Raw genomic sequence first — 25,104 nt, 5'->3', positions numbered from 1 at the left:
AGCCATTATACCAAACAATTAATGAATTAATTAAAATAGAAAGACAACGTATAAAAGCTCTTGAAGACTTGGATAGGAAGCGTTTTCCTTTCCAGTAGTCAGAACAAAAATAACATTTCAATGGAATCTCAGCCTGTAAGATTGCATGTTGGATTACTCACTTCCATCCACATAAGAGGAATTGTTTGCTGATAGTTTTGAGACAGAAGTTGATATTATAAATATGTAATTTTAAGAAAACAGTTTGAACTGTTAGCAACCAAACTAACAAGCTTGCTAGTTTACAATGAGCTCGCTCGGCTCGTCACTGACCAAGCTTCTTAGATCAGATAGCTTTTCCTCCCCTCGTCAATAATTCTTAATCATGAGTCATGAGGCAGCCACATTGAAAGTGCATGACCCTTAACTTCTTTGGACCATTCAAGGAGTTAAGTTGGATCTGAAGCAAACATGCAAAAATAATTACTGGCACGAGGAGATGTGTGCGTGCCTTTTACCCAGACTTACCCAGACATGTGCAGAGCATATCTCAGAATTCAGAAGAGATCACAAAAGTTCTGCACTCTCCTCAGCTGTCTGCTCGCTAGAGAAAATTAGCATAAGAAACCAGTTGGACCGTTTCCTGGAAGAACATTTAGAGCTATAGATGAATAAAGAAGGCAAAGTTTGAAGTTCAGTTGAAATCTCCACATAACGGAATGCAATGTGTCTGTCAAAAGGTTTAATACTGAAATTATACTTCCACTGCAGAATATGTATTAAGTGTGTTGTATCACAAATGTGAGGGAAACCAATTGCAACTGAAGAATGTGTGTCTTTTCTGAACCACATTCAGAACTAAGGTGACTAACTGTTATGTTTCTCTTCAGTTAGAAACCTTTCTGGTCTTTAACCTTTGACTATGACATCAGGTCAACGATTATTCAAGTACATCATCTCTGACACAGAGGTCCCTTTCCAATGCTGGTGTCCATCTGTGCAGAGGGCAGAGTCTCCAGTGTGTTTAGTGTCAGAAGGCCAAAAAAGCCAACTATTCTGTCTCTGGGACTTGTACGACATTTTCCTCTCTGTATGGTTGGATGGATGTTTGTTTAACTCGACTACAACACTGTTGTAATCCTTTAATACAGCACGTCCCATGAAGACATCTCCAAATCAAAGTACCAATATCCTACACTGCAGTGGCATGTCTGCTACCATCATTATTTATTTTTAATTCAAGGAGAATCATGTCATGTTTTATTTGGAGGGTAGCAATGGATACACACAGGGATTGTTGCAGTTAGACTGAGCCACAGCCACAAATTAATCCCCCCATTAACTGGACCGTGTTACAACTCCGCTCCTGTGGCCCCATTTCCTAAACGCAGAGTACTTTGGTGATGCACGGATGCTTGATGCATGTTGTCTTTAATGGCCATTAGCGGTACAATGAGGAGACATAAAGAGCCTTATTCTTTATCAGTGACTAAACTGCTGCATTATCTTAACTAGTGTCCCGTGGGCCATTATTGAGACAATTATGCTTGTCAATGCTTTTGATTTGATTCATGAGGGATCAAGGTCGTGTTAAGCAATCAATTGATTTACTCTCCCTGTTTAATAGCAGGGTGTGCCGGAGATGCCTGTAAGGACTTGATAGAGTCATTATCTGAAAAGAATGCATTCGACTGTCTTTAAAAATGAACTTATTTACTGGAATCACTCGGCTTGAAGTGAGGTCGCAGCCAGGTCTCAGTGCTTTCCAAAAGACCAGACGAGCTATACAAACTTTACATTTGTAGTATTCACAATGACTTTCCTTTAGAGATCTCAGACCTTAACATTCAGAGCAGAGCATTCTGGGGTTTCTTGTCGTGCTGACTGGCGATGTGTTAGTTGATTCCCAGCTATCTCACTTCTTTTCCTCTTCTCCAATCTGTTTTTTCTTTCCCTCAACAACTCAGCAGGCTTAAGAGAAATTGACAGGGACTTCAGCAGTCAATACTGGCTTATATACCTTCGACATGGAGTCAGCAGTGACCTGTGAGACCACAAGCAATAGATACAGCTTGATCTGTTCATTAGACGGATGGCAAGAAAACGGAGAAACTGTATTTTAAAGAAATGCCATACCTCGAGGAGTTTGCTAACATGCTGATGTTTGATGATGGCACTAGATAGAATCACTATTTTTACAATTAATTACAGTAGAAACATGACTTATGTATGGACCCAATTGTATGGCAATCCATCCGACAGTTTATTTCACAAAAAAAAGTGGAAAGGTCAGGGGATACTCAAAGGTATTAGGATATATGCCATGAATATTTGTACAAAATTGTGTGGTAAACCTTTCGATGTTCAAATATATTACTGGAAAAAAGGAAACTTTAAACCTGGTTGTGGTAACAGAGAAAAAGTAAAAAACTTGACCTTTGACCCTGAATCAATATGACTTTTCTTGTAAGCTTTTAATACTCATAGATTTTTTTTCTTCAATGGAATCTTTTCATCTCGCATGAAAATGATGATGTCAGATTGTTTAGATTAATAAAAGGCATCGCTGCTGTAATACTAACACACATATTGGTAGCTACTGACAGTAAGAAAGACGCATGAAACCATTAGGATCAAGTTGAGGGATTTATTAGAGAAGGGTGAATATAAAGGTACTGTATGCAGGGGATTCTATTCTCTGAGCAAACCACAACTAGTCAAACCTCTCTGTCTATATTTATACGCTACACAACTTCCAATCAAGGTCATCATAGTTAGTGATGGAATAATTAAATAAATTGAATTTAAAAAGGCAATACAATAGACCATAAGTGTGCTTTGGAAAAAAACACTGTATGGATTATTATTATAATCATCAGGAACAAGGAAACTACTTGGATGCCAACACTTCCAGGTATCTTAAACATAAATAATTCCTAGCACTAAAGGTTACATTCAAATTGAAAAAGAAAATATCTAGAGGGAGGATACCAACATTGACATATTCCCTTCAGAATAACTCCTTATCTGAACCATTCAGGATTTCCATTCAAACAGTTTTAATGTGTATATAAGCAGCTAGTCAGTAGCAAGTTAAAGATACAGCTATATCAACTGCCACATTTTTTATTTTTTTTTAGTGCCACTATTCCTCCTCTGATATGTTCCTTTTTTTAACTCCCATATTTTCAAAAGTACTTGTGTTTGTGACACATTGTGGCTCTCACATATTAAGCTACATTAAGATCGATAAATAGTGGTGGGTGTGTGCCGGCTTCCTGTCGGCCATGGGGCCCACAGTTTTCACAGGAGCTGCAGGGTGGCAATTTAATATGTTCTGAAGTCCTCCTGAGGCGTCACCAAGCACACACAGGTGGGTTAACACAATTTAAAAAGGAACCTTTTCTTTAACTTGTCACCGTCAGGTTTTGATGTTTTTCTTGGGTGAGCATTACATTTTGTTGTTATTTAGAACGAGTCCATGGCCTTGAATTCACTGAGGGCCTGGACAGGGGAGATGTGTTTCTTCTGGGAGCCTCGTCGCACACGTGTCTGGCACTCCTCGGGCTTCTCCCTCTTTACCAGAGGCTTCTTTTCAGGGGCCTTCATGCGCCAAGACACCACGGGTGAGTTAACGGCTGCTGTTCCGTACACCTTCTGGTACTTGGTGGAGGCTACATAAGAAGCCTTTACAGTCAGCACCACTGCGTTCATGAGGTTCTTAGCTGCTTGGATCAGGGAAGTGGCACTATCCAGCTACAAGGGGCAAAGACAGTTGAAGGGAAGAAAGAGATAAACACTAAGGGTCGAGACAAAAAAGTCTTTCATGAACTCAACAAGAATATTAGGACATAATAGCTATGTCCGAAATCTAGGAGCTCTGTGTGGAAACTGTCAATTAAGCTGGATAAAAACATGGCCTTCGCTATGTGACATCTTATTTTAGCAGTTCTTAATTAGCAGAGGCAGGGGTCAGGTGTACGTCTGTCTCAGTCTGTTTTGTTTGGCTGACATTTAAGGGTCGGCGGCCAGTGGGCCTCCTCCTACCCCACACTGAGACGAGTCAAATGTTTAGATTTAATGAGTGTGGATTCCAGCTGGCCACCATGAAAAGGTTAAAATCTCAGCAGGGCTTGCATATCTCATGTGAGACAAATTAGAATAGAGTCCTGAGAAATTAGGAACTGTATCAACACAAGACACAAGGAAGCCCAAAGTAAAGATTGATTTTAAATAGAAGGAATAAATCATTCTAAGGCAGTTAATAAGGAAGTCAAAAACAGTAGGAATGGACCGATGCCCCCTTTTTTTATGTCCCAAAATGTGCATATCTGGATGCACACTGATCAATAAAGAACACATTTACTGATCACATTTATGATGACATGAGCCAATAATAGTTCACTACATGATTATGTTGATGATTCATTTTCTTCTATCAAAAGTCTACTTTAAAAGGAAAAACTTCTCACATCTACATCTGACTAACTTTACCTTTATTTGAATCAAACAGTATTTATTAGCTTTATGAATATATTAAATCATTTTTGGATAATAAAGTATTGGCTTTGCAGATGGAAATTTTAATATTTAACCAAAAGTATACCTGAGAGTTCAGCGGAGATAATTCTGGTCAAACTATAACATATTGCTGTAAACTAAATATGGTTTCATTAAAACTGAGAGCTCGAAATGGAGAATGACAAGCATTAGGGGATACTTTACTGATGGTAGTTTTACGAGGGATAATATAATTCATGAAGCATGAAAAATATAAATGGAAAAAAGGCCTGTAATGCATCTTTCTGGTATTATAAGTCGGTCTGTTCTTATGGATGGACTTCTGACCGTGTACTGTTCTTATGGATCGACTTACCCCGGACACAATGAGCTCTCCACCCAGATTCTGGACCTCAGCTTTCACTTTGCTGCAAATGTTGAGCTGATGGCAGTACAGGGCAATTCTCTGCAGGTAGGCCAGCAGATCCTGTTTGCACGCTGAATCAGGGCACTGAATGGAAAAGAGGCACAAGGAAACACTTTGTCAAACCCCAGGAAGATAATAACAGCCATAAATGAGCACTGCTGAAAGTGTTGCGACACACGTTCAAGACCGAGGCAGATATTTGTATTAAGTTTCATCACTCTGACATTTAGTATCTTTTCTAACAGCCATTTTGTGCATGAAAATTATCCAATTCTGTTGAACAAAAATAAAGCATATACGATTATTATTATTAATGTACAAATTGGGTGATTGAGGCTACTGTGCAATATCTGCTGTTTCGTGATTTGCCCAGTGATGGCGGTTTGGAGCACATCTTAACGTCCCTTGACACACATATGGGCCATATAATCATTCTAAAATGCACGTAACATTGAGGGATTACGCTCCACATTCTACTTACATGTCATTTCTGTCAAATATGTTTCTTATCCATGATTTAACCACAAAAGTCCCTTTGCAAAACAATATCTCTTGTGCCAGGTTCTGGTTGTGAGTCTAAAATTACTCCCTTGTTTACTTTTTCACTACGTAATAGATAATTTACTCTACAGTCAGCAGTAAAATCAGATTAAGGGCAGCATTAGCATATATTTCACATTCAGAATTCACCAAAGACACTCAAATGATGTGGCAGCGGGTAAGTGATGGGATTTTTTTGACAGCCAAAGAGTATTCAAATGGACTGTAATAGCGAAAATATAGATCATCAATGGGTCAAATATATGAAAGCAATACATTTCAAAATGTAAATCAGAATTCATAACCCATCAAGGATGAGTTGACAACAAACATGTAATGGATTTGTGTTGAGCCACAAAGTCTCAACTATGGTTTAGGAGTTACTGCCCAAATGCAAACTAGCATAAAGACGTTTGTCTTCGTATTTTGAGCACCACAACCAAACTGTTTGGACTTTTACAATTAATCCAGGAGGTCCGTGTTTTGTTTTGTTTAAAACTGGATCATGTGTGATGATCAAAGAGCCAATGGTTGGCTAGCTGACAGAAAGAATATATAATTATATCGTGACAGACAACAAAGCCATCAAAGCAGCAAATCTGTTACTTAGCCAAATAATTTGGAGTAATAAAGGTTCTTGGCCTTATTTCAGGCAAATTTGCAAAAACTAAAGATGCCTACTACAGATCTGCCATCTGGTTTTAAATGGTGTATGCTTTTCCCAAATATGTTTGAGATGGGAATTCGCTCCCAAATTGGATTGTGTTAGGAATCATTGTCTCTGATGTTGCAGCCATTTTAAACCAAGAACAACAGTCCTCACAGAAACAGTACGGTTGCAGCATTTTGTGTCGCTAATTACATTTCTCTTCACTAAGCCTGCAAAATGTTGTTCCACATAAATTTGTTCACTGGTCGTTTGTTACATGCTTGAGTTTCAAAGGCGAGTTGAGTTTCACTGCAGGGTGTCAAACTCATTTCAAATTCATCTCACATGAAACAAGTTTGTCCCAGCATGTTGCCCAAGAAGAAGAAAACAGATCAATCAGCAATGAGTGGACGTAATACTTAGAGACACATAAAGACTTGCTTCCCCAGCAGCCACACTTTCTTTGCATCCCTCTGCTTCTTCTCTTCCCAAAGTCTTGACATGGACCTGCTTGCTCTTTTGCCACTTCAACTGCAAATAGACCAATCATACAGTGCAGCAAATGGACCAACAGGGAGTACGAGGACAGCCTCCTAAAGTCTCCTACTATCACACACTATTATTCCATCTGGAAGCCTTCCAGGAGTCAGCTATGGCCCACTAAGCTCCCAGTGGGTTAACAACACTGCATCAGCTGCTTAAACACTGTGAGCATCATTGTGTAGCAACACCTTCCTTCTAGACATTAATATTAAACGTTCCTAACTAGGACATTCAGCAGCACGGTGTGGTGAAATACACAGCTCATCTCCTTGTCTTGTGGGCTCGAGTAGAGGGGGTGGCAAGTTAAACATGGAGAAGTGATATCAGGGTACCCCCTGCAGGACAGCGTTCGTGGCTGGCCATCTTCTCTATTCCATGAGAAAAGACAAATAGTGTTGATTGGCCACGAGTGCCCTTCACACAGTCTTTTCAAATGGAATGATATTCAAATATAAATTGCAAAGAGCAATTCCAGGCACAATTTACATTTACAGTTATGACCGTTATCAGAGCCAGACTTTGAACAATACAAATTAGAGCAAAAGTGCCACCAGCATCCGGCCTCCTCTCAGTCAGTGGCCCCGAGAGCAGACTGGGGAAGAGACAGTAGCTCAAAGAGCAGCCAGTGAGGCAGAGGGAAGCTTCTCCTTCGGCATTAGAACTGCACTGCCAGTCCTGGCTAGCATCACTGCTAACTGCACTTCACAATGCTGACGTATACACACACAGACACCGCTTCACCAAGCAAGCTTGATGCAGACATGACACAATTGTTCTGTATTGTACAGCTGACTAACAGGACATTTGTTCCACAGATTCCCGGTTGATGTAAATAAAGCTTATGGTCCATAACTTTGCCAATTTGAAGCTCTCGCTCTCTCTCTCTCTCTCTCTCTGTCCTTCACAGTGAAACAGCCTTCATTACAGACTACTTTGTTTCACTGCGGGACTGTACGTAGCCTTTCTGAAACTCCCTTTAACCTCAGTCAATGCTCCTCTCAGCATTTTAGGAATAGTTGTGTTCAGTCCAGCTGAGAAACTGCTGGTAATTTTTTGTTTTTCCGCATAATTGGGACCAACATGAATGAAACGTGCTTCTGATGGATAATTTAGGAAGATGACGTGAACTCTGGTGCTGAGATGAGGGCAACTCACTTTAGAGTGTGGCAGTCTGTCAAAACACCGGTTATACCTCACACTGATGCTCATTCATAATCAGGCTGAGACATAGTACATTGGATATGTTATTTCAATGTCTGTTTAATTATGGCACTTTTCTGTATGTTTCATTACAAATCTAGTAGTACATGTTTGAGGAGCAGAAGGGTAATGTGAAGACAAAATGACATATTCAGATAGAACATGTTACACACAGTTATTCAAAATGCCTTCCAGCTGACTGGACAAGTAAAGTCTCTCTGATGGTAAGCTGTCATCTTTCAGTGACTTCAAGAAAGCCGGTCATCTTTCTTTTTACTCATCCAGTCTCTGGCATCTCCCTCAAAGACACTGGGCACTACGACTATGTGCTCGTACATACTGAAACCACTCATTATGTCTAAGTGACAACCTAATTCATTTGTTTTCCTGCTTCCTTCTGTTATATTCCTCAATCTGGCATATAAAAGATAGAATTGAAAATGGAAGTGAATCAGCAGTGACTAACATATTAACAAAGGTGACCTAATGTTCCCGCTCATGTAAATCTTTGAACCATCGCCTCCTTTTTGATTTTATTTGAATCTGTAATCTGCTATATTAGCATTACATTAGAAGCTGTGACTGCAATCTGTCACGTTGCAACATGCGTATCGGTACACAGTCTACGTGTGATGTGGGAGCATGGGAAACAGATTTGCTCTTGCTTAAGTTTGCATCCAAAGGCACGAGGCGGTGGAACACTGACATATCATGACAAATATTAGATTAAAGCAGAGAAAATATTTGAGATGCAACGTCTTCACTCAGCGACATTGACTTTTGAAGACATTTCTGACTCTTCTCGAGCTCCTGCTTACTGTAGTTTTTGTTTTTACAGAGAAGCTTTTTAATTACACATCTGTCACGCTTGGTTACACTGCTGTCAGTAAAGGCGACAGCAGTTTTGCTCTTTTCATTCTGCAGTCAATGCGACAGGGCCTTCAGACCATACAACTAAAGTGAAACCTGTAAGTCTGAATACGTGCATATGTTTAGCAGCATTTACAAACACTAATTTATTTTAATACTTAAACACAATGCAAAAAACAAAAGTATTCTTAAATGTCTTAAAGAAAGTAAACGGGAAAGGGAAGTTAACATCACAGTTAAGGGATAAAGCTGGACATAAATAAACTTTTGTTACCATCAACAAAAGACCAAAACCAATAAACAATAAATTTATCCTACAAATATTGTCTGTGTTGCCACAGCTCCATACAACTTATTGCGCTTTGCATATTTGTCCAAAAACTACTAAAAACACGTCAGTGAGCCACGTAGTTGCACCGCCGAACGGTATCAAGCACGTCTTAAAATACTCCCCAAGTTCTGCACTGTTAGTCCTGTTTGAGGAATTCTACAATACACTACATTCTGTACCCTACAATACTTTACCTGAACATAACTACATGCATATACACAGATCAACAACAAGCAGCTGCACAGGTAAATCATAAGCCAAATGGTGCTTTAATCAAACACTGACTGTCTCAAGCAGAGTGATGAAAGCTGTTTTTTATACGATTGCTTTTTATTGGTGAGTCAGTCCGGTCGGGGTGGATATTGTGGACTATATGTTTTTGGGAGTATACACTGGACTGTGTGGGTTAGGAGCACTGAAGCCCTCTAAAAGAAGGACCCGGGTCGTCTCTATGTTCTGAGGAGGCTCAGGTCCTTCAATATCTGTCGGACAATGCTGAGTATGTTAAATGAGCCAGTGGTGGCCAGTGCCGTCCAGTTTGTTGTGTTCTGGGGCAACAGTGTGCGTGTCAGACACTCTGAGTCAATAGACTGGCCCTTGGACTTATTTCACCCCAGCATTTCTGATTACTGCTATCTGTAGTAATGATTAAACTGCATACAAATCGTATTATCATGTAATGGTGCCATTAAGCATGCATTTAATAAATAATTATTAATATTATTTGCACATACTGTATTTCTCATTCCTTGTTTTTGTTATTTACCCGTATTCTCTGTCTATATTTGTGTTATATATAATGTACGTGATTTACATTCTACATTGTCCTGTATTTCTATTTTTCATCTATTAACTTATGCTAATATATAAGAGCAAATGTAGCGTACCAAATCCCTCCCGGGGAGCCATAAAGTATTTCTGATTCTGATTCTCAGAATAGATGTGTATAATGTTTTGCACAGCTGTCCTCCACTACCTAGCTTGTGTCTGTAGGACGCATACTTAAAGAATGAAGCAGAGTAAGGAGAAGGAAGTGGAGGAAATAGAGTAGAAAAAAAGCATTGCTGGAGTGAAATGGGGTGAGTTGCCACAGGGGGTTTATCTACGTCAAGTGCTGTGCTTAAATGCCTATGAAGGAGCTCGCCGTCCTTCCACCGTTCCACGCAGAATTGCCTTCTGCTTCACACTTGTTCATCAATAGGGCTGATGTGGAGTCATGGCGACAAGGTTTGCTACTTAAGGGACCTGTCTAAAAGCAGTGGAGCAGCCTTTATTCTTACTGTCAAGCCACAGCGCTCATGACAGACACAGGTTACCTACCACAATGTGTGAATGCAAAATACTTGTCTTCTTCATACTGAATAAAGGCAAACAATCAGGTTATGTTATTTGTTGTGTAATTCCAATAGGATGCTCCATAAAAGCAAACTTATGCTGTTTTAACTTTTGATAACTCAGTCCATTCACTGAATGCCAAACAGATGCCCCAAATACCTCACATGAAAACACTTTTATAATAATACATGTTGGAAATGAACATGTCCTCAAGCCCATCTTTATTTTCCGATGTCTCTGGAAGTGTAACAGGAGGCTTTGCATATTCAGTAAACACTGGTCTAGAAACCATTTAAGTGAGAATTAAAAAATGCAAGCCACCTGCTCTTTTAATTACAGAAACTGTTGATTCAGACACAGGCTCTGCCAGTGATTCACCATGTGACAGATTTACTCCCACCTAAACCCGGTTAAACACTGAATATCACTTGGCAGCCTACAAGCCAAGGAACTAATACATAGGCGCAAAAGTGGAAGTTCATGTTTACTTTGTCATTTCTGTCCCAGATCCTGCTCAAAACAACATCCACAAGTGATGCAGACTGAGACCAGATTCCTCAGACAAATCTTCTCACAGGTGGGAACATGCAACAATGTACATACATGACAAGACGCATACAGATTAAAACTCTCGCTCTCCATCTCTCTGTTTGTGGTAATTACTGCATGACAGATGTGGTTATGCATTCACAGCCTGGAACTTTATTCTGTAGTGCAATATGCTCTGGAGATCACGGCAGTGTGACGTGTGGACTCAGTGCCAGCTTTGACTAAAGATGCCTTCTGGTTCTGGCTCCGCAGACTCCACGGCCACTCAAACGGACAGGCACTCTGCGCTGTGCGAACAGCGGAAGGCTCGCCCATATATTGTTGCGCGGTCACATATTGTCTCAAGATGGCTCTGGATAAAGGAAATAAAGAGTAGTCTTTATTATGGTATTCTGTGTGTGTTTTGATCGAACCTCTGCATGGTCATTTGATAATGAACATTCATAACCCAATTAAAACACACACCTAAATGAATGTGAAAATAATGCCTTTACAGGATAGTGATGAAGGTGTGGCCACTGCAGCGAGGATTCTTTCTTAAAGAAATATGCACAGTGTCTGTTGAGTGAACCTGATCTATGTCCACATTCTTTAACACCGAATGATTCATTATAGATGGAAATGTAATATTTTAAAAATGTTCTTCTATTCAAGCGTCCATTATCAATATGTTGACAATATTGAATCAAATAAATACATACAGCACCAACGGATTTTCTCCTTTCTCAGGAGTTAGCGGCCAAACAAAGCTAAAACTTGAAGAAATATTGGACTGTACATTTCTCTGTATCAGCTGGATGTGTGAATAAGCCACTGTTTGTCGATTTTCTCTGTTAAATTTATACGGTGATATTATCAGGTGCTTTATGTTAATGATGTGTTCACAGCTTGTTGCACTGCCCCAAGGGAGCCAAAAAAAACCAATAAATGCAGGTGTGCAGCCTTTATGCAGGTATGATTCATTGAGTTATTTCTAGTAATGCATATTGTATGATCCACAGTTATTTACATGAAGGAGAAATTTCCTCTACATCTTAAACAACAAAATAACTTTAGGAATAGTGAGTGGTTTGATGCTTGGAACATGAAGCCAAAGGAACGGCAGCTTGGTTGGTGGTCATGTCAGTTCCATGACTTAAGAAATATGTCTAATTCTAAATTTTTTGAACTCCAACATTCCCTCAGCTAAGCAGCACGAGAAAAAGACCCAGCGTGTGATACTGAAACCAACAATAATTATTCCAAGAGTTAGCTAGCTACCAGCAGTTGCAATTACAATGACAACAGGCTGCCTTAATAAATCAGTGAGCCTTGTGTCTAAGTTCATTCTCGTTGCTTATTAGAGACAGACGAAATGAAGAAGAACATTATGCATTACCTGGAGTGCTGCATTCTGAAATACCTCCCACTTCATTTGCTGTATGCACACATACACACACTCCATTCTTTTCACTCCTGTCTTCCCTAGGCACAGCACTGATTGATTAGATATTGAAAATGGTCTGTCAGCGTGTTTTAGAGAAGTACTCATCTGATAATGAATGCAACACCTCGGTGGGGAGCTAATTATATTAGAGACACAACTTGGTTCTGCTGTCTTGCTCTCTCAGTGTCGGCCCTATTGGGAGACAAATGCATGCGGTAACACAGCCCACTGCTCCAGCTGGGCTTGTCAATGCACACATTAAAGATTTCCAATGTCCATGCCCACTTACTCCAAATCAAAATGTGCTCAGCCGCCAGCTACTATGACACAGGCAAAGACAGTCTCAGACTGATAGATGGTATAAAGATACAGATGATAGCAGCAGCACAGTAACAAATCTACCTGATCTGCAACCGCACGGGCCAATTTGTCCATCCTGGAACCAGCCTCTGCAATCTTCTTAGCGGCGTTGATCACATCTGAGGAGTTCTTCAGGGGGCCTTTGCCTCTGGGAAAATTCAAGGAGTGAAAAAGAAGGGAAAAGGTGATGTGGGTGGAGGAATACGGCTTGCCGGGCTTCCCTTTACAGCTCACCCCTGAGCTCCTACAGCAGCAGATGGCTGGCAGGAGGAATATGAGACATTACAATAAATCAACAATACATAATTTCCCAACGGATGTAACAAATACAGTATACAGTATACAATACAGTCCCTTATGATGTATAATAGAGCTGGGCTTTGAATCACAAAGAAACTTAATGGCTCTGTTTTTAACAGCAAAACAAGAGAATTTTCAAAGCAGATACAGTAGGAAATAATGGCCTTTGTTCTGTGTTTATTTGTTCTTGATTTGCCAGCATGGGGAAAGTTATTGTGGCTAGATAAGTGTGTTTGTGTGTGTAATGTCTTATTTTTAGTCCGCGCTAAGCGGATATTTCTACTTAGTTTGTTCACGCCAATCTGAGTAACTGGGGTCAATGCCAAGTAATAACGGTGCAGTCACAGCACCACAGCCATAATCACTCATGAGTAATGACTCGTGGCTCAGATTGTTCTTTTCTTTTTGGTTTGTTCCATGCCATATTATGGTGGAGCGGTGCACACATCCATACACGAGGCAGATAACCATCAGCTAGGCATTAGGGATTTCCCTGATATGTTGTGCCCAGATGGGGGAGATTGAGAGGAAAGCTGCTGGCTTTTAGTAAACATAAGCAACAAGATTGTAAATATAAACAGATTATCTATTACAGTATATCTTTGAATCACAGCATCGCTATGTAATCTGAGTAAAACAAAGGTTGTCTGGGTCACTTTGCCATTCACAAAACAGTTTGCAGCTCTGAGCATTGCAAAGGCAAGATTGTTTCTCAGGAATCCCACTTGCTGTCACTTTTTTTGATTTGCTGCTCCGAGTATGATGAAAAATGGGGTTACTCATAGTGACACTCAGCCTCAGCTGTACATGACTCTTCAGCTCGTGGTTTTGATTCTATGGTGCAACATTTCTGTTTTGGTTCACACACACATTAACTTGTTTTCAGACACAGCAGGCAGCTGATAGCGTAGTCTATGCATTACCCACCCAGCACCAAACGGCAGAGAAACAAAGTCAGGGAATAGCTGGCGAATGATAATGCAGTTACAGTAAGAGCCAGATATTTCCTTTGCAATTTGCTAATAAATTGGCAATATGAACTTAAAATGTGATAATACATCAGCGATCAGATTGTTTCTACTGCCTTTCAGTGACAAAAACATCAGTCATTGCAGGTTAAAATGTTCTGCTTTGTGCTTTGACTTTTACCTGGTGAAGTCCGTCATCTCCATCATGATCATACACATCTGCTTGGCCAGCACAATGATGTCATTGCCGTTGTCATCCCATTTGGCCACTTCTGCATCCAGCTTGCACTTCTCCTGTCTGAAGCTCTCCACCTGCTCAGCAATCTTTGCCTTCTCCTCCTGGGGAAGCTGTGCCATGATAGCCTGTAGGCAGCAGGGGAGGAGGGAAAAAACAAAAGCATTAGAGGAGGAGGAAGAGGCTGTTAGGGAGTACATTTGAGCAGAATAAATTGGAGGGATTGCTGTGAATGAGGGAAAAAACAGAGGAGAAGAATTTAGGTAAAGGAGGGAGATAAGGTTGGGACGGAGAGAGCGATAGGGAAATGAGGAAAGGGGTGAATAAGAAGAGGGATTAGTTAAGGAGGAAAGATGAATAAAGGGGAGCGCTGTAGCACCATTTGGTTCTATTTTTCATGTACGTCTACTTTTTAATCCGCCCTACAAAACTTGAACACTAAGTTTGGAGTGTGACTAACCCTGCCCTTCTGAAACACTTCAAAATACATTCTAAACTTTACATTTAATGACTGGACCTTTTCAAACCCCTTGACATCTTATATCCATAAAGAGCAAATCCATTTTGCCTTCATTTTTTCCTCAGTGGCCCTTTGGGGGCAGTCCGAAATGGCATAAATCTTGTGTCAAGGTCGGAGGCTGAGTCAGAACCCGTATTATTTTGGAGATAAATGTATAATTACCTTGCTTCTCATACCAGAGCATGAATAATGCATTTGTTAAAAAATATGTCCAGGGAGGTGAGATGGAAGGAAGAGTAACCTGGTTTCCATTAGGTCGATTCTATTGATGAGAAACCGAGTAACAGTAACAAAAAAAAAAAAAAGACAAGTCACCATTGTTTTTCCCCACCCCTTTCCTCCAATAATTGCTATTCTCTTAATAAAATAATCACCATTGTCCTCCTTTTCCCTGTTCCTTATTTCCCATCTCGCAGCAACGCTGGTGTGTGGGGGTTTGGGGTGAGCTCAGCGACAAAGTGCGTCACTTTGCTCATGTCCCCTGCTTGATGTGGTCTGGGAGGAAATTGAAAACAAAAAATATAGATGACTTGTCCTTCTGAAATTATTTGAAAATAAAATAAAATGAAAAATTAAATTACAGACATAAATTGAGAAGTATGGAGGCACAAACGTTCTCATCAGAGGCCAACAGATGTGTCCATGAGCTTCGGCCTGCTGATCACTGTGTAAGCGGAGTGGTGCAAAGCTTTCATGGCGGTTAGCTTGAATAAACCTGAACGGCATAAAACAAACAAGCAAGACCAGCCCCCTCAAGCCCAATGTACATAGATTTCGTCTGCTGCTGGTGCCAAAACACACAAACAACAACGAGGCAGCGAATCCCATTATACCGCATGTGGGGTGAAAACGGTGCTTACATTTAAAACAAATACAAATAATATGTATTCAGACTGCACAATGACGAATAAACTATTTAAAACAAATCACTGATTCCAGCAGGGCAAACTTTCACTTTACAGGTGTCGCCTGTTTATCTGATCTATAACAAAACAACTGCTGTAAGTCTGCCCACGCACAAGTCAAATATACCCCTATAAGTTAATTTACTAATCAGAGAGATCCCTATTAAGTACATAGTTTGGGCTATAGGTTAATTCGCACAAAAGCGCTTTTATAAACACATTGGAACCCAATAGTCCCCCTGCTTCTTCGAGTTGGCCTTATATTATTAACTTTTTAAAAATTTATGCTGTTGATTAAAACTATAACTTGTTTTAAATTAAAATCAGTTCGAACTAGAAAAGGTGTACTTGTGCAGATCTCCACCAGCTGTGTCTGCAATGACCACTGCTATAATGACTGATTGAATGAATGAATGAATGAATTCAACCCACAATTGGCTAACCCTCCATCTGTATGTGTGTCAGGACTGTTTTTCACCCACACTCTTTAGTCTATTCAGATGTCTGCACCAGCACACATCTCAGCTCTGTCTTACCAGCGTAAACTGTACTAAAAGCGAGCATTTAGGCTTCAGGTCTATTTTCATCAAAAGGCATGTAAACATGAGGTTGATGCCCAATAAAAAAAACATGGAAAAACTGTGTCTCTGGCCGCAGAGCAGTCAGCTTAGTGGAAGCAATTGCAGTTATTTGTATGCGTAGTTCAATAAGCTGTTAGCTGTTAGCGGGTGGAAGTTCGAAGATGCACTCAGCTGTAATATCAGAACGGGCTCATAAAGGCCACGGTGGGTTAAGAAAGTGAGGGAGGAGTAAGCAGGCAGTCAATAGCAGTATACAGTTAAACAGGAAGCAAAAGGGTGAGTCACCGCAACCACAAGAGGTCCTTGAGCATGCAGCCATAACTGGCGCACACAAAACATTATGCAGTTTACTGCAGCAGAACGTGAGATTAGCCGAGGACAGACACAGAGGTGCACAGTCGCTCATGGAGAAGATATCACACAATAAGGAATAAATATAAACATGAAGAATACAAAAGACATTTTAGTCCAGACATTTTGCAGGGAAGTTGTGCTTTTGGGTTTCTTGTTCAAGGTAGCCAGTAGTCCACTGGTTTATGATTAGCTGATTCCATGCTCATGATTAAATGTAGCAAAAAATAATGTAGGCAAAAGCTGTACAGTAATTGCTGCCTAATCAATATCCAAACAGATGAGTGCACTGTGCCACCAAGCATGTCACTCTGACCTCAGGACTCGAGGGCGATCGTTAGCATATCTTTGCTGCTTTTTTCTTTCCTGCACCCAACTGTTGAGACATCAATTATTCACTTATTTCTATAATTGCACCAAGCAGTTTGCCCCCGGTGTCAAAATGGTTGGTACACCATTGAGAAGTATATTTATAGTTTTTGCTAAATGCCAGTGAAATGAATAAGATAAAGAATGTAAACTAAATTAAGTACTTCTAGATTTGAATATTTCTGTAAGGGCAATCAAAAACTTTTCATCTCCAGCTTCTGCACATAAGAGCTGTAATAAAACCAAGATGAACCTCTCCCCAAACAGCTAAAGGGAGCAAAAAGTCTCTTGAAACTCAACAATTTGGATTGGAAACTCCTTTTCTAAAATTAGAGATCAAGGGATGTTGAGGATAGAGTTGAGGAATTTGGTTGGTATTCAAAGTTCACCCTGAAATGGTGTGACAAAAAGAGAGAGTGTCGGTAAGGATGAGTGAGTGAGGGAGGGAGGGAGGGGGGGGCTGTCTGAACACAAAAGAAAGCTGCAGCACAGGGGTAACACATGAGCCAATTGGGACGTCATGGGGAGCAGGAAGGCACTTGGTGAAGCCCCCCTCGCTCTCCTCCCCTGCTCTCTAGAATTCACTTATCCCTAAATCCCTTTCCCTACTTTACTGATAACAACAAGGAGCGGGCCTTGGGAGCTTAACATAGTGGCAAATCCGGCCGAGGGAGTGCTGTGCCAATACACTCTGCGACTCGGCTACGTCTGCAGGGATTAGAACGCTTTCCGGGTTTCTTCACCGAGCGCAGCTTCTTGAAATGACTTTAATTTGTTTCATTTGAAATAAACTGCCCAGACACTCAGAGTTCAATTTTATGGATGACCTATCAACAGTGTTATCCAATCACTGTGTTCAGAGATGTGTGTGTGTATGTGTGTCTGTGCATTATCCGTGGTGTGTTAAAGAAGGAGAGTTTGTGTCTGTCTGCATGTTCTAATAGAGAGAGACACTATGTACAGGCCTCCTTCCCCTGAGTGTTTTTCCGCCTTCTCATTATGCATGTTTGCGGTAATAAATTCTGCTTAACATATAAGTATAATAGAAGTGACAAGTGGAGCACCACACAAGGCAAAGCACTGGGAACAAAGGCTCATAGGAGTGCCCTGGACTTGATTTGATTTATTTCTACACTGAGCAAGAGAGAGACAGTGAGATCAAGAAAGTGAGAGGGAGATGTTACGCCTGTGTCCTGTATGAGATACCGGCACACTGGAGGGGCCTGGAGGGATCATGACGGTAAACCTCAGTGTGCTCATGTCGGCTCCTATGGAGGAAATGGATTACACTTTCTCTTGTCTGTTTGAATAGAAACACAGAGCACCAGTGTGCTCTTGGCATGACTGTGAAAGGACAGCAAGCACTGACACGACAGGCTGAGGCCGACTGGGCAGATCACCAGTGGTTCAAGGCAAACACATCTTTTATGGATGTGCTTGCCTCCTGCGTGTGTAAATGTTTAGTCTCTGAGGGCATACCAGTGTCTATGAGAGGGAAAACAGGCTATATCAATTAACTGTGTGAGAGGCTTTGACTGTAAGCCCGATGAATAGTATGTTGTACAATAATAAATGTATACATTTAATGCAATACATTATCTTGCATTTGTTCCTGCATAGCCTGCTGACCAAGGCAGCAGGAATAATCATTACATTCAGCCACCTCACCTTTTAATCAACCTTATATTATTTGTACGTTATGACAAAGTGACATGCTGCAACTTCAAACTGTTCCCCAAAAGAGCTGCCCACTCAAAGCACAGTTGAGTGCCAGGAAAAGTAGTTGACAGTTTGGTGCTGTGAGGCTCCCGTGTGTGGCAATGCTGGTGCGTCCAAGCTCAGATGGCTCTGCAATGTTACGCTGCGGGAGGTTTAGTGGGAGTATACATACAACAAACGCAAAGCACTTCACACCCAGGACCCCCACAGTCATCCTGGACAAGCTATTGTGCTCCAAAAGCATGGGTTTATTCTTTTTGTTCATGGTTAGATTGCAGATTTGACAATACTTGCACAAGTTCAACAATTTAATTGGGTAATCAATGAAACAAAAAACAGTTGACTACTAAATAGTGCTGCAAATTTAATTTGGCTCTAAATGACATTTTATCAATAAGGATCTAAGTACAGTGTTTTGATCTAGCCCCGAGAATGGAGGGATGCCTTTTTGCAGATCCCTAGCCTCTGAGTTAATTTATGGAGTTGTAACTACTATCAAAAGGCATCACAATTGGGGCTCTTGTTTGTACACACTTAGCAGTAATACACCGCTGTTTTGGTTTAATTTATTTTCCCCTTCTTTGTGCATTAGACCCCTGTGTGTGCAGACTATGTAGACACTCAGGCAGTATAATACAGGCCTGAGCCATAGGGAGAGGCATGGGGCCAAGTCACACTCCTGCCAATCACAATCCATTCACATGCAACACACCACAACAGCCCCTGTGTTGCTGAAGGGGAGCAAGCACTGATACCCTCTTAATGTTCTTTAAGCTGAGCCCCAGTGAAACATTGCTAATGTGCAACAAAGCCCAGACCATAGCGATTGTGACTGAAGCCTTTGCATAGTACTATGCTGTATTGTGTCCTTTGTCTGGCATCAGAAGGGAATTGGGTAATTACCTCTTTGTTTGTGATTTCAATTTTACACCTGCCACCCCCGATTGGTGTTTATTTAAAATAATCCCGCTTGTTAGGATAATTTTAATGGACTTCCATGCTATGTAAGTGGAACTAGTTGGCTGAATCAATTCCAATATGGTCAGTGGAACAGGGGTGGGTGTTGAGGTGGGATGCGGCGCAACTTGCTACCTCAGCCTACGACTGAAGCAATAACACTACAGTCATTTATATGATGCATTTGGGCTCATTGCCCAGCCTGAACCCAAACTAAATACATGTTGTCTTTTTCTGTGTTTCTTCATGTCAGGTTGCATAACTGGGGGCACATACAGGACGTTTCAGTGTGGGGGGGGGGGTGAACATCCACTCACCCGAGCACTCTGTCCAGCAATAAGCTGGTCATCTTCAGTCTGGACACTAGTCCTGCTGCGAGTATCATAGTCCTCCTGTTCAAAGTCAGAGTCATCTTCCAGTCTTCTGGTGTCTGTTGGAAATACAAAAACAAATTCGGGCAAACAGTCAGTGAGGTAGAAAATGCAAAACACCTTACGTCTTATAAATTGACAGAAGAAAAGAGTAATTTTTACTTCATGCCCCTCTGTGTGGGAATCCAGTGTAACATACAACATCTGTTCCTGTGATGTTGTTCAGTATTCAATGCCTCATCCAATAATTTAAACCAAACTCAGCATATGACAGACCAAAATGTCCCAGAATGAAACACATCAGATCGTCATCATCTAAATAACAGACTTCCTCTTTTCCCCCAACACTTCTGTCGAATTAAATAACATATGGTTGACACTCTTTGAAAATGCAGAAATATGGAATTTTATGTATTTTCTAAATTAACAACATTTATGCATTACGTTTGGTGGGAAGGTAAACAGATACCTACAAGAAAAGAAAAACCCAGTGGCAGTTTTTCAGTGCCTGTTAAATCATTCAACTTAAATTTGAATTTAGAGGTACATATCGTAACAATGAGTCAGTGTTTGACCACGGAATAATTAACAAATGCACAAATAACTATCTGGACCTATTTGCACAGAACCCGTCAGCAGCTGTACTTCAATACACATTATTGTTAAATTCAAGTGAATTAAAGTGTCTCACTGTAGAAAATGTGATAAAAATATTACGCTGGACCGAGACAGTGCGGGCAGAGTGGTTTAACTTTAGGGAAGCTTTTATTTTTCTGGTTACCTGGTCAGTTGCAGAAATATTTGCTATAAGTTGCTTAAAACCTTGAGAATACTTCAACAGGTTTGTCAAGATACAACAATATTTTATGGATGGACTCTGTTAAGGCTGTTGTTATTGCTTTCAAGATTTACTACTGCTAAGCACAAACATGAACTTAAACAACACGTTGGGGCTAAATTACTTTAAAGAGGAATACATATAAATGTAGTTCAGTATCATTGTATTTTTGCATAGCTGGTTTCTGGAAAATAATCTTACAATAATGACTATTGTGTGTTAATATGTATCAATAAACAATGCAGTATGGACATTTTAATTGCTTAATGGAATTATTTTTAAGGTAATTACAGTCCTTTGATTTATTATTTAAAAAAATGTAAAAAGAAAAAAAAAAACAGAATCACAAGCATCATGTAATAAACAAAAAAAAACTTCACCAAGCTAAATAATTGGAAAAAGCATTTGGAGCATGAATAATTTGTGGAAAAATAAGAATGAATATGCATTTCCGATGTCTCACTAATTAAGATTAGTGGGTTAGCCAGCTAACTTCAACACAGGCTTCTTGATCTCATGAAGCTGCCTCACTACCAAATGAGCTAACATCACCATGGTAACCCGTGTTGGATGGTTTTCCTACTGCAGAGCAGAATATGAGATCAGAACCTGTACAGTGAAGACATGATTCCTTCAGGATCTTGACATTTAAAATCTCCATATGAATAATTGTATCAGAGATATACATTTTATTTTTCACAAAACTAGTGCTCATACTGGCTATAAAGCAGGATTTATACCAAACAATGGGTTGCTAGTAGACCAAATTACATTACTGTTTACTAACATACAATAGTAATTGTGATGAATTTATATATATACAGTATATATATATACTTGTCAAGCCTACTAACTTATCGTTATTTGATTATTTGGATATCGCTCCTTTTGGCTTTGCTTGTCATGTGCCTGTATTCCTATTCAAACCCACTAAATCAAAAACATATTTTGCCTCTGTAGTGACCTAATTTCCACATGGGAAAATAAAAACATCATCTAGTGTCAAATTCAAGCACACTTGACGACCCTTCCCCTCTTCATGTGAATCTATTAAATACTGTAGCCGGGATAACAGAACCAGATGTTAACCAGCTGTGTGAGGCTGTATTGAGTGCAGTGCAGGTGCAGACACAGAGGGGTCCAGCAAAAACCCCACCATGTTTTTTGACAAAAGAGGTTACCCAGTAGATTGCTTTGTTATTGTAATTTCTGCTGTTAACGTTGTGACCATCGAAGCAGAGAATGCAAATGTTGTAATTATGATAATATTTCAGAGTTTAAAAAGCGTGTCTCATAGTATCTTCAAACACAATGTTATGGCATCCTGATAAGACTTTAAACTCAAGGATGTATTATTAAAGCCAGCCTTCGTGGATTGTATTTCATCGTCTTAGTGCGACCTGAAACAACATAACCCCTTGAATGTAGCCTCATTCACTTCTGTAATTGGTGTTACTTCCTCTAAACTTCCAGTAAAGGTTGAACTTTCTGTTTGATACCGGCTGTAGATATGTAGTGCTGTAATCCAGTACCTCCGCTCTTTATATGTGTGTGTGTGGGTACATAAAGGCCAGGACAAAACTATGCTTTTTAAGAACTTTTATTATAACTTTACTCTCTTCTCAAGACCTGCTTTCAATTTTAAACACTGTGGAGAATTGGTTTCTTAATCTGTCGACTCCTTATAAGATCTGTGCAGTGAAAATTCTAAAGGAGCCATTACTCGGCATTAGTGGGAGAAAAAATATAACAGACGCTTAAATGCGTGCAAACTAAACTATTACATGTGGAACCGACATTTGCTATCTATATGATGGAGTTAGACAACAGAGAAAGCAAGGATCCTTCCAAGTTGTTTCCTCGGAAAGTAATTGAACTTGGATGGGATTATGATGCCAGCTGGTCCCGGGCAGTTCAAAGCTGCCTGTTTTACATTATTTACCAACATCAAATTATTTTCCATAATTAGATTTTTTCCAGAGCTGCACTGGGAAACCTTCCAGCCTGCATAAGTTGAATAAAATGAATTACATGGTGAAGAGAAGGGCCAGGTTCGGGTGAAAAATGCAGATACTGTAACATCAGGGTATGTGAGACAGTAGAGCTGCTTGTGTCATGTTGTTATGCAGCATTTGTACAATGACATGCTGTACAAATGTTGTGCCAACTTTATAAAACAGATCATGTGACAAGTGTGACATCTCAAATGGGAATTCAATTGCATATTAGAATCCCACTTTCTCTTCATCCTCAGGGTAGATAGTACTTTAGTCAGAGCACATTCACTGTCAATCTAAGTCACTAGCGCAGTTTTCTCTACCAATAATGTACCACATAGAGGCCAAAACTTGAAAGGTGTCTTGTGAGTGTGACAACTTTGGTGTGTGTGTAAGGAAATTATTAACTTTTGGTAAAAAACATAATCAGAAGTTAAAAAAATATAGTATATGGACTGAAGTGATTATATATTGCAAAGTAGATCACACATTTAAAGCAAATATGCTTAACGCAGACTCAGCAACAAAATACCTCATCAAATGTTTTAAATATATTGAGGAAGGCATAAATAAATGAATGCACTTGGTCTTGGTCAGCAATTGCAAACACATTCACTCTTGCAGAGCATTTACACCATTTCAGTGATGAACATACCCTTATCATGAGGACAGCTTTCCTGATGTCACGGACGCCGTCATAGACCAAACGGGACGCATCAATGAACTCATTCTCCTCAAAGGCCTGTGGAGGATTCGTACTCAGTGCTTCGATAGCAACCTCCACTTGTTCAGCAAAACGGGGCATGACTGCAAGGAGAAATAGGGAAGGGAGGTAGATAGGAGAACAAAAGAAAGATATGAGAGTGAGGTGTATCATGTGTTAATAATCTTTCAGAGTGGGTGCAAGCTTATCAATTAGAAGGAAAAAAATATAAAATGGCATGGTGAAAGCATGGTTATTCTTTTGTAGTTGTTCTAGTTGAGGCCATGATCAGAATCTTTTCATCTCAAATTTAACGGTAGCAGAGATTATCTCCTGCGTCAGTCTCTGATCATTTGTGCACTCCAGAAGGCGAGCGCGTCACCCTAAACCTCTGCGTATGCGACAATATGCTGTTTGTACATTGCACTTCAATGAACTATTTCACCTCTTTTTACAGGAAAATTGGTCCGTCTGTGTGTGTGTGTGTGTGTCCTGTGTGTCACCTGTGAGAAGACGTACAAGGCCGCTAGCGTGCAAGCTCAGCCTGTCAAATCACAATGAATGGAAACAAATTCATCAGTCTTTTGAGCCAAACAAAAGCCAAGCAACAAAAGAAAAGTCTCAATTGACCATAAAAACAGTCGGTTTTGTTGTCGGTATCAATTGGCCAGACCTTTCCGCTCTCTGTGCTTCCAAATGAATTGTGCTGAATGTGAATATACTTTATTAAATATTCACGAATATGGACCAAATGTTTGAATATTTAACAGGCTACCTTTCGACGTAATCTCCCCTTGAGTCAAAATAATTGAATGCAGAGTTTATTAATGTGTTTTTGTAAGGCCTCTGTGATGTCACAAATTATCATAACAAAAGCAGTGGTTTACCTGGACAGAGTGTCATCAGCCAGGAAAGGTCCGTCTTCATATGCTGTATTATTTATGGGGGCATTTGAACCACAAATGCTTTTAACCCTTACTTAAATGCTTTTAACCCTTACTTAACTTGTATTGCAGTATTGTCTGTGCCTGGTGTTAAACTCCACAATTGAAGAGATATATTCTATGAATAAATGACAAATATAAATATTTAGAAATAATTTTAGAATGAAAACTACACGCAGACAGACAAAGAAAGAGACTTAGATTTGTTTGATATGTTAGAAACGTATGTCTCGGCAGAATTGGAAATAGTCTGCATACAAATATGTATACATACGGGGTGGATTTCTGAAGGGTAGATACATGAACTGGTTTAAGACAGCCCTCTTTTAAGAGGAGAAGACAGGTCTAATGAGGACAGATAAATTGGAATAAGAAAAACAAGGCAAAAGATAGATAAAGTACAGCAGCAAGCCAACTGTGTGACATTATTATCATTCTCAACACTTTCTTCCTCTCTTACAGAGTGAACTAAATCAATTAGCCAGCTTGCACTAAAGGTGTATCTTCAGTATACTTATTATGTCTGATATAAAACACAAGCTATATTTCACCAAACATAAAAGGCACTACAAAAAAGGCTCTCCTTTTTTCTTTTAATTTTTAATTCAGTTTAATCCACTTACTGCAGAAGCGTAAA

General features: G+C 40.0%; 1 protein-coding gene across 4 annotated transcripts in view; it reads right to left on the bottom strand.

Moving 5' to 3' along the window:
• Positions 1-3,447: 3,447 nt before the first annotated feature.
• ctnna2 (catenin (cadherin-associated protein), alpha 2) overlaps positions 3,448-25,104 on the bottom strand; it is a 239,359-nt gene continuing 217,702 nt past the window's right edge. For 3 of the 4 annotated variants that reach the window (XM_034534786.1, XM_034534796.1, XM_034534806.1), the window contains 7 exons: positions 23,476-23,627; positions 23,172-23,182; positions 19,932-20,034; positions 14,159-14,340; positions 12,752-12,857; positions 4,856-4,990; positions 3,448-3,735 (listed from right to left, as the gene is read on the bottom strand). In XM_034534786.1, coding sequence (XP_034390677.1) covers positions 3,448-3,735; positions 4,856-4,990; positions 12,752-12,857; positions 14,159-14,340; positions 19,932-20,034; positions 23,172-23,182; positions 23,476-23,627 — 977 coding nt within the window. The remainder of the gene's footprint in view (positions 3,736-4,855; positions 4,991-12,751; positions 12,858-14,158; positions 14,341-19,931; positions 20,035-23,171; positions 23,183-23,475; positions 23,628-25,104) is intronic. The other variant, XM_034534816.1, reaches the window with a different exon arrangement.

This window comes from Cyclopterus lumpus, chromosome 1, assembly GCF_009769545.1.
Source record: "Cyclopterus lumpus isolate fCycLum1 chromosome 1, fCycLum1.pri, whole genome shotgun sequence".
In the NCBI taxonomy this organism is placed as follows: Eukaryota; Metazoa; Chordata; class Actinopteri; order Perciformes; family Cyclopteridae; genus Cyclopterus; species Cyclopterus lumpus.
The sequence above is the reverse complement of the archived record's forward strand: the minus strand, read 5'-3'. Positions and strand labels throughout refer to the sequence as shown.